Source organism: Phlebotomus papatasi, chromosome 2 (assembly GCF_024763615.1).
Source record: "Phlebotomus papatasi isolate M1 chromosome 2, Ppap_2.1, whole genome shotgun sequence".
NCBI lineage: Eukaryota > Metazoa > Arthropoda > Insecta > Diptera > Psychodidae > Phlebotomus > Phlebotomus papatasi.
The window spans coordinates 29,742,131-29,754,580 of record NC_077223.1 but is presented as its reverse complement, the minus strand read 5'-3'; the positions used below and the strand labels follow the sequence as shown (position 1 = coordinate 29,754,580).

Genomic DNA, 12,450 nt, shown 5'->3' with positions numbered 1-12,450 from the left:
TCGGTTAAGCATGTGTCGAGATAATTGAGGTTATGTGATAATGAAATTGTTTTTTGACTGTAGCGCCCCTGGTGTTGGTCCCACGTAGTTCAAATGTTCTAGAAAGTTATAGCATTTGGTGAAATCTTTCGTTTAAACTCTAACTCATCAAAATCTGTCAAATAGAACCGGAGATATGATTCTTTGAATTTTGTGAACTTTGACCCCACATACCTCCGGTTCTGTTATAACCACAGCGAACTTACGCCTCTTTTTGGAAACGCCCTATACTGAACTACAACACTCTAAAATTTGATTAACTTGCACAAAACCGTTTTTAAGAAAAATGAGTTTGATTTTTGATGAATTTTGACGCTATCGCAGCGCCACCTGTGGTGACTTTTTGAACTTCCATCTGAAAGTGCTCATCAAGACGAAACCAAAAACCCAAAATTTAGGTCGATATGTTAATTAAAACCGGAGATAGAGGCCGGTCAATTTTCGAACGTTGACCCCTTATAGCTCAGGTCAGGGGTTATGGATCGACTTAAGTATATTTTTGTTTAATAGGTATAATCAAGGGATACAACATACTAAAATTTCAGTCGGATGCACAAAGGAATTTTTGAGTTATTTAACTTAAAAAATTGAAAAATTTTCTTTTTAAAAATAGCGCCCCTAGCGGTAGTTTTATGAACTTGCGATGTTAGAAGGGGAAGTAGCATTTCACGAGAGCTTTACAAAAGGCCCTCACTTTTTAAATTCTGACAATTAGAACCGGAGTTAAGTAGTACAGAGTAGGGTGGCAATAGATCCTAACACGACTTCCTAAAGTGTCAATAGGTGTTCCTTTCACCCTAAATTTCAATAAGTAAAAGCTACTTTAAATTTTGTGCATGAGCAATGAAAACAATCATGGGCTAGTTAAATGTCTCTTATGTTTAAAATGTTTGTACAACCTTCAAAATGTAAAGATTAGAGTGACAGCTGTCACTTTAATTATTCAGATGTCAAAAGAAATTATGTTAACTCTACTCACTTCTATTTCGGAAACTATTCAACTACAGAACACTACAGTGAATATCACTACACACTTTTGTAAAATAAAACACGAAAGTAGTACACTAATTAGAAAGAAAACAAAATTATCAACGATGTTTTTTTTTTACATAATTCCATGAAAGGGGAGTGACAATTGCAAAAAGAAAGATACTACAATATTTTAGATTGTATACAGGAATAACGAACTGATTTACTGAAAATTATTTTAAGACAAGAGAAAATTAAGAACAAATTTTATTTTGACTCATGCAGATGGGGACACGTTCGCAAAAAGTGAAAAAGGTAATTGTTTTTTTTTTGGCATCACTTCTAAGCAAATAGCATTATGAATATATTAGCTAACTTAGCAAAGCAAGAGATAGATATTTGCTGAATTATAATTATTAAAAAGACTACAAATTGTAATTTTATTGCAAATTTAATGCAAAAAATTTATAAGAATTACTGTAATGTTTATTTTTTTGTTGTGAAAGAAAAAAAACTAGAAATTATATAAAATTTTATATAGTGATAACTTTTTTTTCTCTAATTTTATAATGTAAGATATTGTGCAAATGTAATTAAATAGATTTGAATAAATAGTGTTTTATTCTTTCAATTAAAACATAGAAGAGTATTTTATGGTTTGTAGTTCACATTTGCAGCGATATTTTACTGCAGATTTTTTTTTTGTTTTTTTTAAGCATTTGGCTATAGGAAGGGCTAACAAGAGCTTACACGGTTTTAATTGCATTTAGACTCATTTACTAACATTTTCTATTTCTTTTTTTTCTAGAGCCTTATATGTATTTTTTCGCTTGATAATGTTAATTAAAAATTTCATGCGATTTAACACAGTGCATGGTCTCACCTTTACACCTTCCTTCGAATTGAGCACAATCGTTGAGTGAAGGGTGATAATATGATTACTCATCCACCCGCATGATTTATTAAATGTCTTTTTTTTGGAATGAAAGTGAAAGAGAAGTGTGACTATTAATCTCCAGGTATTTGACCAAGACAGTAATCTTTTGAAATTAATAACAATTGACGCTAATGGTCTTGCATATTGGAGCGGCGATGTCTGAAAGCATCTGTCAGTTGAACTTATGTCAATTCTCATGTAAATCCTTCCAGACACCTCCGGTTCGTGGATATACACCCATGAATCAGGGTCCCCTCTTCGATGATGATCCAGGAATAATGTCCGAAGTTGAAACTGCCAGCACTGGATTTCGACGTGGTGGGAAACAGAGATCATCGCTGCCTGTTGTGAGAACACCATCAAAGACGTTAGAACGTCCTTTAGGTCAGATTCCCTTGGGCGAAATCGGGGAATTTGTTTTGTTCTAAAGTCGTTTTCTTTCCATCACAGGTTTGGTATTCCTACAATACCGTTCGGAGACAAAGAGAGCGCTCCTGCCCAATGAAATCACGTCCATTGATACAGTGAGAGCTCTCTTTGTGCGATCTTTCCCACGTCAACTCACAATGGCGTATTTGGAAGGACCTACTGTAAAAATTTACATTCACGACGCTAGTAAAGATATGTTTTACGAGCTAGAAGACGTCAGGTAATTCAATTACATTACTTAAATAGCTAGAAGGAATTCTCAGCAAATCACTATTTATTCAATGAAACACACTTCTCTCCCTAGGGTAAATTGAGCTAATTCAAAACCTGCTCCAAATGGAAATTTTTCGCTACTCCAAATGGAAACGTCATTGTTTTCATGATAAATACAGTACTAAATTACTATATTTATATATTTTCTATACCACAGATTCATTATTTAGTTAATTTTGCTCCAAATAAAGCGAAAATCCATTCATATTCACAAATTTTAATTTGTTATTTCTCAGAAAAATTAAAAGTGTACCTTTTCACCGTCGAATTTTTCATCGATCGACCGTGTTTTCCAATGAAAACACGATAAAGTGATTGTTGTTTTTTTTCCATTTTGTTAAACATTTATGTCATATTTCTGGCTAATTTTAGTTAAATTAAGTGCTAATCTAAATTGTTAACGGTACGTGAAGTTTTCAAATGAAATAATTACCTTTTTCGTGAACAAAAAAGGAGTTTTCTAAAGTGTCTGCAAATGCTTCAATAGGAAACCCCGGAAATATGATTTTTTGGAGAGATTTTCTTATTGTTTTAGATGGGAAAGGAGAAAAAACCAGGAATAAGAACAAATCCTGCACTCAAGAGCAACTCAATAGGGTTTTGGAAGCCTTCCGTCGCGGTTTCACTTACACTGTTTGTCTCCAATTAGAAAATTTCCCTTGTCTCCATTTGGATTAATATGTTTCCAATAGAAGCATTTTGCACTTGTGGGTTTTTTTCGTATTTAAGAAGTTTTCAAATTATATTTAAAGAATTTTCACTAAACAGTAAAATTCTAGAAGAGTCAAGGAGCAAATTTATGTAATTCCTTTCACAAAAAATATGAACTTAATGTGTTGAATCTTCTGTCAAAGTTAAAGCGTCTGAAAATGGTTTTGAATTAGGACATTTACCCTACACAGAAAAAAATATTTCGTAAATGTTTGTAATATATTTTTCTGAATTCCTATGGGGGAGTTACGAAATGCTCGTGAATCGTATAACCCACAAACATGTTCTTAAAAGTTTGTGCTTTTTCACAAACATTTCTTCGTAAATGTTCGTAAACACAAAAAATGTTCGTAAAATTTTGTTATTTGTTCGTAAATGTTTGTTTTCCTGTCGAACATTTTGCAAACATTTACGAACAAATGACAAAATTTTACGAACATTTTTTGTGTGTTTATGAACATTTACGAACAAATGTTTGTAAAAGTACAGAAAATGTTCGTCAAGTGATCATGTTACGAACAATGTTTATGAAAAAAGTACAAATTTTTACGAACTTTTCAGTGGGTTATACGTTTCACGAGCAATTCGACCACTCAGAATATAATGCGACTAACTGGATTTTTTGCAAAATTCGTTTTTTTCGCTTTTCGGGTACTCCGTGACACCCTCTACCTTCCCTGTGAATATTATACCGAAAAGTTAATTATTCCCAAAGTTATATCGGTTCCGATACTTAAAAATCCTATGATCAGCATGTAAAATCTCAGCTTTAAATCACTCTCCTGTAAAGTTGGCCATTCGCGAGTTAGTCGTATTATATTCTGAGTGGTCGAATTTATAACCCCCACTCTGAAAAAAATAATTTGTTGAAATTTGTGAAGTTTGGTTGAAATACTGTTATTTTTGGGGGTCATTTCAATAATGACTTACTTTTTGTGAAAAAGGTGGGCTATTTTGTATAATTTTTGTGGATAATACAAAACATAGGGCTGTAAAAAGAGGTGATTCGTACAAACAGTTTGTGTTGATTACCACTTTTCTACAAAATTTCCACCAAATCTTACGAACTGGGATTGTGATTAATTGAAAATACCCCTTTTCAACCACTTTTTACGAACCTTTTGTTTCTAACACAAACATTTTTCTTAAACTTGCCGCTAGGAGCTCTTCTGTCTCTTCTGTCAATTGACAACGAAAAAGTGTTGAATAGTGAGAGTTTTCGCACATGAAAAAGGAAAAATCCATTTCTTTTAATTAAATTTGAAATTTTATATGTGTGACGAAGTGGAAAAAGTGGTTGATGCTGCGCTTCACGCGAAGAGTGTGCAGTTGGATTGCAAGGAGACGTTTTGGACTCCTATAAGTGAGTTCAATTTGCTCTTGGGTTACTTAACCTCAATTACCACGTTTTTTTTATTAATTTTTCTTAATTTCAGGTAAAGGTATTCATTCGGATGCACTGTATGACCTCAGAGAAGCAGATATCAATGATATTTTAGACGCAGATATAAACAGAGTACGCTTCCGAAAAGGCTGAGAGAAGTGGAAGCAATCTCTGGAGGAAGAGCAGTCTGCGCAGTCTGCGTCAGGCGGAACATCAACATCCGGAAAATTGGGAGACGGCGATACTCCGATTATCCAGCAACGAGCATTGCAATGGACAGTAATAGGCCTCTCATCAGTCTTAAATTGTGAAGCAGGTTAGACGCTGAAGACTTATTAAATAAAAAAGGATTCGAGAAACACCGCCGCGAAGACTTGGTGGATCTTATAATCGAATACTTTAATTCGAAGATCGTCTTTCTGTCAACAAAATCGATGCAACGTCTTTCTGAGGAGATTTAAGAAACATTTCAGTCAGAAAAAAGGTAAAGAAAGTAATTTACAAATTGATTTATTGATAATTGAAAACCATGTTAATTTTAAACGCTTTTCAATTTTTTAGGAACTATATTATTCTCCGAAAACTTCCACCACGAGTTATTACAGTAGTGTAAGGCTTTATAATAAGTAACACAATTCTTGACGTCATCCGAAAACGTCACGACACCAAGGAACAACAGCCACTTCAGAGGTTGCCGATTTATCAGAAATTTCAAGTGCCCAAAATGAAGACATTTTGCATTTGAAGGAATTTTTGGTGAATATAGATGAAGGAAACCTTTCAGAAGAAGTGCTTGATGCATGGTCTAAAAGTTCTCCGATAAGAGAAAGGGATTGTGAGGGATCAATAAAAAATTTTAAAAGCGTGGCTGTTGTATGGACACAAAAGTGTAAGTGTCTAATAGACTAATTTACGTAGAAAAATTGATTACTTTAAATTACATTAATTAACGCAAAAAGAATTTTAAATATGAGACTGATGTTAACCCCAGTTCCATAGATACAGCTGAAAATAATTTAAAAAATGAAAAATTGAAAATGAGTGCTTCCGAGACCCTTACATTTGCTCGAACTGTTACTGATTTCGTAAAAGACAAAATTACAAAGGAAAACGAAAATTAAAGACTATTACGAACGCTCAACAATTAATTGAACTAGTCATGAATACGTCAATAAGCAATGATGATCTTGTCGAACTTAGGATAAAGGTTAAAAGTCTTATTATGAATATCAAAGAATTTTCAAAACACATTTAACACCAAAATTCCATTAAATAGTCCATTATAGTACAATGATTGAGAAATGTGGACCGTTGAAAAACCTTTGGTGTATGTGAATGGAAAGAGAACATAAAAAGTTTAAAGACTATAGTCACAGTATTACCTCTAGGAAAAACATTACACTTACAATTGCAATAAAAGGTAGTCTTAAAATAATTCATTTGTTATTAGATGATTATAATGTGAAATATATTATTTAAAAAAAGTAGAATTTGTTTTATTTTTATATGTTCGATTATTACAAATAACCTTGAAATTGTCCTAAAAGAAAAGAATAGCAAAAGGGTGGGTAAAATTTGGTGGTAGAGACCCATATTTTATAAAACTATGAATTTACAAACAAGGCGGTAAAATTTTGTATTTGGTACAATCGGTTTGTAAAATATCGAATTTACAAACCAGGGGGTGAAGTTTTGTGTTTGGTACAAACTGGTTTGTGAATCCGCAAAATTACAAAACGATTGTGAAAAATTAACAAATTTTTACGAATTTGGCGGTGGGAACACCTTTTCACCTCCGTTTGTCATTTTTCTATGGGGAAATTACAAAACCTTGACCACTTTTTACAAATTATTTTTTTCAGAGCATAGGAATTCGCAAACACTTACGAACATTTTTACAAAATATTTTTTTCTGTATATTCATTGAAATTTTTATCAAACTGATTCAAGCATTTGTATGAAAAAAAAGCAAAAACTTAATTTTCTGATTTTGCCAAGTTTTCCTCTACACATTAATTAAGTTATTAATATAACAAAATCGTATTTGAATCGATATTTTCTTAGAATATTCAATAGATTGTATTTCCTTCAACATTCCTTCAAAACAAAATTTCATTTCGACAGCTTCAAAATAATTCACTCATATATTCTTGGAAAAGATTTACTGGTGGGAAATTTACAGACGATTTTCTACCAGGAAATACTTATTTATAAACAGAATTTGATGTGTCAATTTCCTTTTCTCCACAAGAATATTCCGTAGGCAAGATCAAGGATTTTTTGAACACGGATAGTTTAACACATGAAGGATTTTTTGTCGATTTCTAATTAAATAATGAACAATTACATTTATTATAAATAAATTAAAGTTAATTTTTAGATGAAAAAGTATAGATATTCTGAAGTTTAAAGGCAAAATCACATTGACAGTAAAATGCTCACCGTATTTCGTAATCACGGTGTAATCAATTAAATGATGAAATATTGTACTTTTTAAGTAATGTTCTGTTGCTAATGCAAAAGTAGAGAGAATACTGTAGGGGAAGGTGGGGCAGTTTAACGACGGGGCAGTTTCAATTTTTGCATATTCTTCTTATCCCTTTGAAAGGAATGGGATAAATCCCTTATGTTATTGAAGAGATAACTGAGACCCATGTTCATAAAAATAATTTATTTCGTGACGCTTCTCGTTTGAATTCTGTAATTGATTTTATAAAACTGCATCAAAATGAAACTTTTTGTAATGTTTTATTTTCAACAATTTCTCAACTATTGCACTTATATGTCGAAGTAACATAATTGTATTAAATTACCAGTGGTTTTATGATTATTATAAAGCATTTAACGTTGAATTAAATCTGAGACGATTCTGACAATTTTCATTTGGGTTCCGAAAGCTCGTGAGGGGCAGTTTCATGTAAGCACACGGAGAAGTTTCTAATGGCTAACAATTTACTTTATTAATCAAAATTACCTTTAAATGGTCACTGAAAACGTTTTGTAGCTGTTTTTGTTCATAAATTTCGAAATCATGGGCAGTAGTATTTCCTAAAAGTTCATTAAAAAAAATTAAAAATTAATCTTTCAGTGTATTCTAAGTGCTTAGAAATTATGAATTTAATTGTTATAATATCTTGTCAGAATGTTTTCAGCAAGATATTTAATTTTTTTTTACTATTATAAAATTTCAAGCCTTTAAAATACTATTATAAAACTGTTATACTTAAAAGGACATGTTCTATGGCGATATAATGATCCAACAATGTACAGAATTAGCTTAGCACTACAAAAAACATTTCTTTTGTATAAAAATTCAATGAAAATTGCTCAATTAATGAGAAATATGCTTGCAAATCTTTGGCGATATTTCATTTTCTCTGTATGATTAATTAGTGTTCAAATTCTGTCATAAAGTTCTTGGTCTATTATATTTTTAGGTTTTAGTTAGAGTCTTAGAAGACTTCAAAATAGTAATTTTAATCAATTCTGGTATCGCAAGTTTCCTATAAACATGCTTTATCTTTCTCAAAAATTGCCTCATATTTATCTTGAAATTGTGGAAGTGATATCAAATTTCACTTTCTTGTTTTACATTACGTCTTTTTTCACCGTACGGCCTAAATAAGCGAATAATTACACAGCTGTGTACATTTTTTTTTAGAGATTTCGTGTAACATTACACAGTTTTCTGACAAAGTGTGTAGAAATTACATAAATGTGTAGCAGTACACAGAATTACACTTTTAATGTAAAATTTACAATGAAAATCATGGTAAAGCATCCAAAATTTTTTTACTGTGTAGATGAGATTGTTAAGAATCTCACGTAGTATTAGTTTATAATTAGTGTACTTTTATAATGGTTAAGAGATTGAATTTAATAAATTTCTCAACATGTTAAAAAAAATGAAAAAAATGTCCTATTTTTTAGTCTTCGTGCCCTACGTAACCTCTTAAATCAATTCTGCAATGATACAAATTCCATTCGCGAAATAATTTTATTTAATAAATTTCAATTTTAATCGTTTACATTTTTGGCATCTGTTTATGGATGTTTGTTTTAGTACTATTCTGCAAAAACCCATACCACAAATTTTATTGGACAGATAAAACAAAAAGAACCGAGATTTTATAGTTAGACACTTTTATTGTCCATAGACTGAACTGTGAGTGACCACCAAAAATTCATGTTCTCTGAATCTTCCCGTTGTGGAATGTTGGCTCTTAAATGTTTGACTGATTTCATATATCAGCTTGAGAGATATAAATGTTCATTTTACGATATATATTTACAGTCATTGAACTTGCAATATCGATTGACAGAGAGATTTTTTCAATAACAATAAAACTATTACGTACTATCTACCACATTCTCGTGAAAATTTGCAATTCCTACACAGTGAAGTTTTTTCAATAATTGATTTTTTTGTCAAGAATAATTTCATTGCAATTTTTGATGAGTTTTCAGAAATGCTACATTTAAAGGTATTTTTTTTTTAATAAAAACCAGAAATATAGTGCCATGAATCATTATTCGTAGTTCAAAGATTTGATTAAATGAGCATAAGCAGAAAATTGATATTGTGTGATAGGGGCTTAACATCCCAGAAAAATGATTACTTTTGAAAATTCGGTTTTCGGAAACTTTGCATTTTATGTATCGCGTATTTTACACTTCGTCTTTCATACATTTCAGACAATGATATCAATCAATAATGAAAGAATTGCAAATGATATAAGGCTAAGGGCATTATACATTTCCGGTCTGAGTTTTTAGTCAGACATTATATTCTTTAATTTTATTAATTAGTTTCGCTTGTTGGAATAAGGGAAATAGTGCGTTCATAGACAACTAATAGTCGAAAAATATTTTGATATCGAATTTCCGAAGGTCAAAATTATATCACTTTGGAGGGCATATTTTGCAACTGATTTGCTTGAATTTGGATTTTTTTTGAAAGGCTTTGAAATTTGCAACCAATTTTCATTTGCAATGAATATTTCAAAGTAAATATTTCGTCCTTAGACACCTATGTTCGAAAAACATTTCCAAGTCGAATTTTCGAAAGTCAAAGTTAAACCACTTTGGAAGGTTGACTTCTCAAGAGTTTTACTTTAATTGGGATTTTTTTGAAAGGCTTTGAAATTTCTAACCCGACAACGTCAGCTTCAAATGGAAATGAATCGATAAAGTACCGATTATTATGTACCTTTTTCAAATGTACTTTTTTATAAACCTAAAAACCTTTTGTAAACCTAAAAACAATGGGAAAAACTAATCGATTATGTGTTCTTTTGTTGCCTCAATCGATCGATAAACTGTCTAGAAGAAAAAGAATGTATACCGTAAGAATTTCAGAAGCCCATTCTAAGTATTTTCGAACATACGGAGACGAAAACAAAGGAGCGCCGAACCAATTTGTGAGCTTTCAGGCAAACATTGATAATTTTGCATTGCATTTCCTCGATTTCTTATTTTTATAATTTTATTAAATTGACTGGAAATACAACAGGAATTCACATTGACCGTATAAAACAAATAAAGTGTTACTTACTATTCCTCTTGTATTTATTAGGACGTTTAAGTTAGAATATTATTTTAGAAACTCTACATAAAACCCTACATGACGACGGCTCCATTCCATACTATTCTAAGTCGACTTAGAATTATATTACTCCGAGAGATATGTTGTTCCTGGGACCGAGATCTACAAATGGTGAAAATTTGATGGTCATCCGGCGTTCGGGTAACGAGATATTCCATTTTTTCGAAAAAAAATTTACACGGGCAGCATAGGAAATCTCCAACTTCAAATGGCTCTCCTGAAATGTTGTCATTCTGAGATAGAATAGTATGGAATGGAACCGTCGATATGGTCTTATCATGTTCGAAAATTGGTTGCAGCTTTAAGTGCTTAGAATGCTTTCAAGCTCTAGTCAGAGAACGATAAGTCTACACTTAGAAAAAAAAACGAGTGAAACTTAATCGAATTGATGTTACCGTGGTATCACACTAGAGAATTTCATATTAAAATTTTAATCTGATTCACATTAATTGTTCCTGATATGTGTCCTAATGTGCAATTTTCCTCAAGAGCTTTTAGAAATCGATTCATTTAGTGATAAAAAAGTGGACTCGAGTCACAAAAATTGGTTGAAATAGATTAAAATAGCATAAAAACGATTGATAATTAATGAGCAAATTAATGAGAATTGAGCAAATTTATGAGCAAAATTTGCTCATTAAATTTTCATCAAGTACTACTGTGTTGCAGTATTGCAGTTATTCGGGTAGTTTCTGCGCCACAATTTTCTCACCAATTTATTCATGATTAAATTGTGATAAAAAGTAATGCTAATACCTGCTATTTATCGCTCACGAGATGGAGAAATGACAAAAGACATTGAGCAATTCTAGAAATGTGTCTTGACTAAATCAGCGATTTCGAGTGGTTCTAGAAGTTTTAATGAGCAACTTTTCACTTTAACCTTTAATGTGAAATTTTCTAGTGTGATAACTCCGTTAGATTAATTCTTTTTCGTTGTGATTTTCGATTAGCTATATTTTAGAGTTTTACTGCTACTTTCTATATGATATTCGATATGAACTTTGCCAAATGAAAATCATCTTGACTGAATTATATGCTTAAATCTAAAACACTTAAGCATATACTTCAGGCAAGATGAAATTTAAAAATTAAAAAAAGAGTAATAATATCGATATCCTTCAGGATTAAACAAATGGGCGACAGAGTTATTTCAACCGTACAGATTTTTTCTTAGTGTATACACTGAGAGTAATCTGAAAAAGTTAACATTCTGGAAATGTTAATTTTACCCTGCAGTATTGATCCAAAATCGGTGTAAATATTACCCTTTTTAGGTGTATTGGGGGTTAAAGTTACCCTCTTTCGTGTTAATTTTACCCTTAATAAGGTGTAAAATTAACATTAAAAAATGTTGATATATTTTTACACCTAAAAAGTGTTAAATTTATGAGGAAAAAATGTTAATCGCAACCTCTTTTTTTCTCAGTGTAATATTGCTCAAATATTAATTTACATACGGATATAGATTAGGTAGGTTTGTAATAATTCCTTTGTACTTTTCCTGTTAAATGGACTACCCTTTGCTTTTCAAATATCCAATAATTTCTCTCTGTTTCGTTATAACTTGCAAAATCACGTTGTAATAAATCTCAATTCGTCTGCAATTCAATTATCAAGGGAAATTTGTAAAATCAAAGGCAGGGGGAATTCTATGGAAGGGAAGAGAATATACTTGAAAAATTGCAGGAAATACGATAAAGAGTATTACAGACTATTGTAATATGGAAGGAGAATGGATAAATTAATCAGAAATTATTGTGTTTGTTGATTTATTAGGTCACATTTGAGAGAGATAAGAGATCGATCTGTGCTTCGTTTGTTTGAATCAAATGAAGTTCAGACGCACCATTTGGTACCGGGTGGTCCCCTTCTTCCTGCGCAACTTCCACCCCTTGGAGCAATTCCCTGGGATCAGGATCAGGTGAGTTTTCAACTGAAATAACTATAGTCAGATTGTAGACTCTCCCTCACTCCTCTCTCTCTAATCAAATTTTGTCACTTTATTGACGTAACTGTTGATGATGTATCATTTCAGAGTTACTTCAGTGAACCCGAATTTGATTCTGAGTATCAACATCAGCATATACACAAGAGCAAGGT

General features: G+C 31.7%; 1 protein-coding gene across 20 annotated transcripts in view; it reads left to right on the top strand.

Annotated features, from left to right (window-relative positions):
- LOC129803415 (coiled-coil domain-containing protein CG32809) overlaps nucleotides 1-12,450 on the top strand; it is a 207,679-nt gene that overhangs the window by 103,483 nt on the left and 91,746 nt on the right. For 17 of the 20 annotated variants that reach the window (XM_055849941.1, XM_055849953.1, XM_055849952.1 and 14 more), the window contains exons 5-9: nucleotides 1,294-1,323; nucleotides 2,158-2,329; nucleotides 2,396-2,594; nucleotides 12,127-12,271; nucleotides 12,386-12,448. In XM_055849941.1, coding sequence (XP_055705916.1) covers nucleotides 1,294-1,323; nucleotides 2,158-2,329; nucleotides 2,396-2,594; nucleotides 12,127-12,271; nucleotides 12,386-12,448 — 609 coding nt within the window. The remainder of the gene's footprint in view (nucleotides 1-1,293; nucleotides 1,324-2,157; nucleotides 2,330-2,395; nucleotides 2,595-12,126; nucleotides 12,272-12,385; nucleotides 12,449-12,450) is intronic. The other 3 variants (XM_055849950.1, XM_055849948.1, XM_055849942.1) reach the window with 1 other exon arrangement.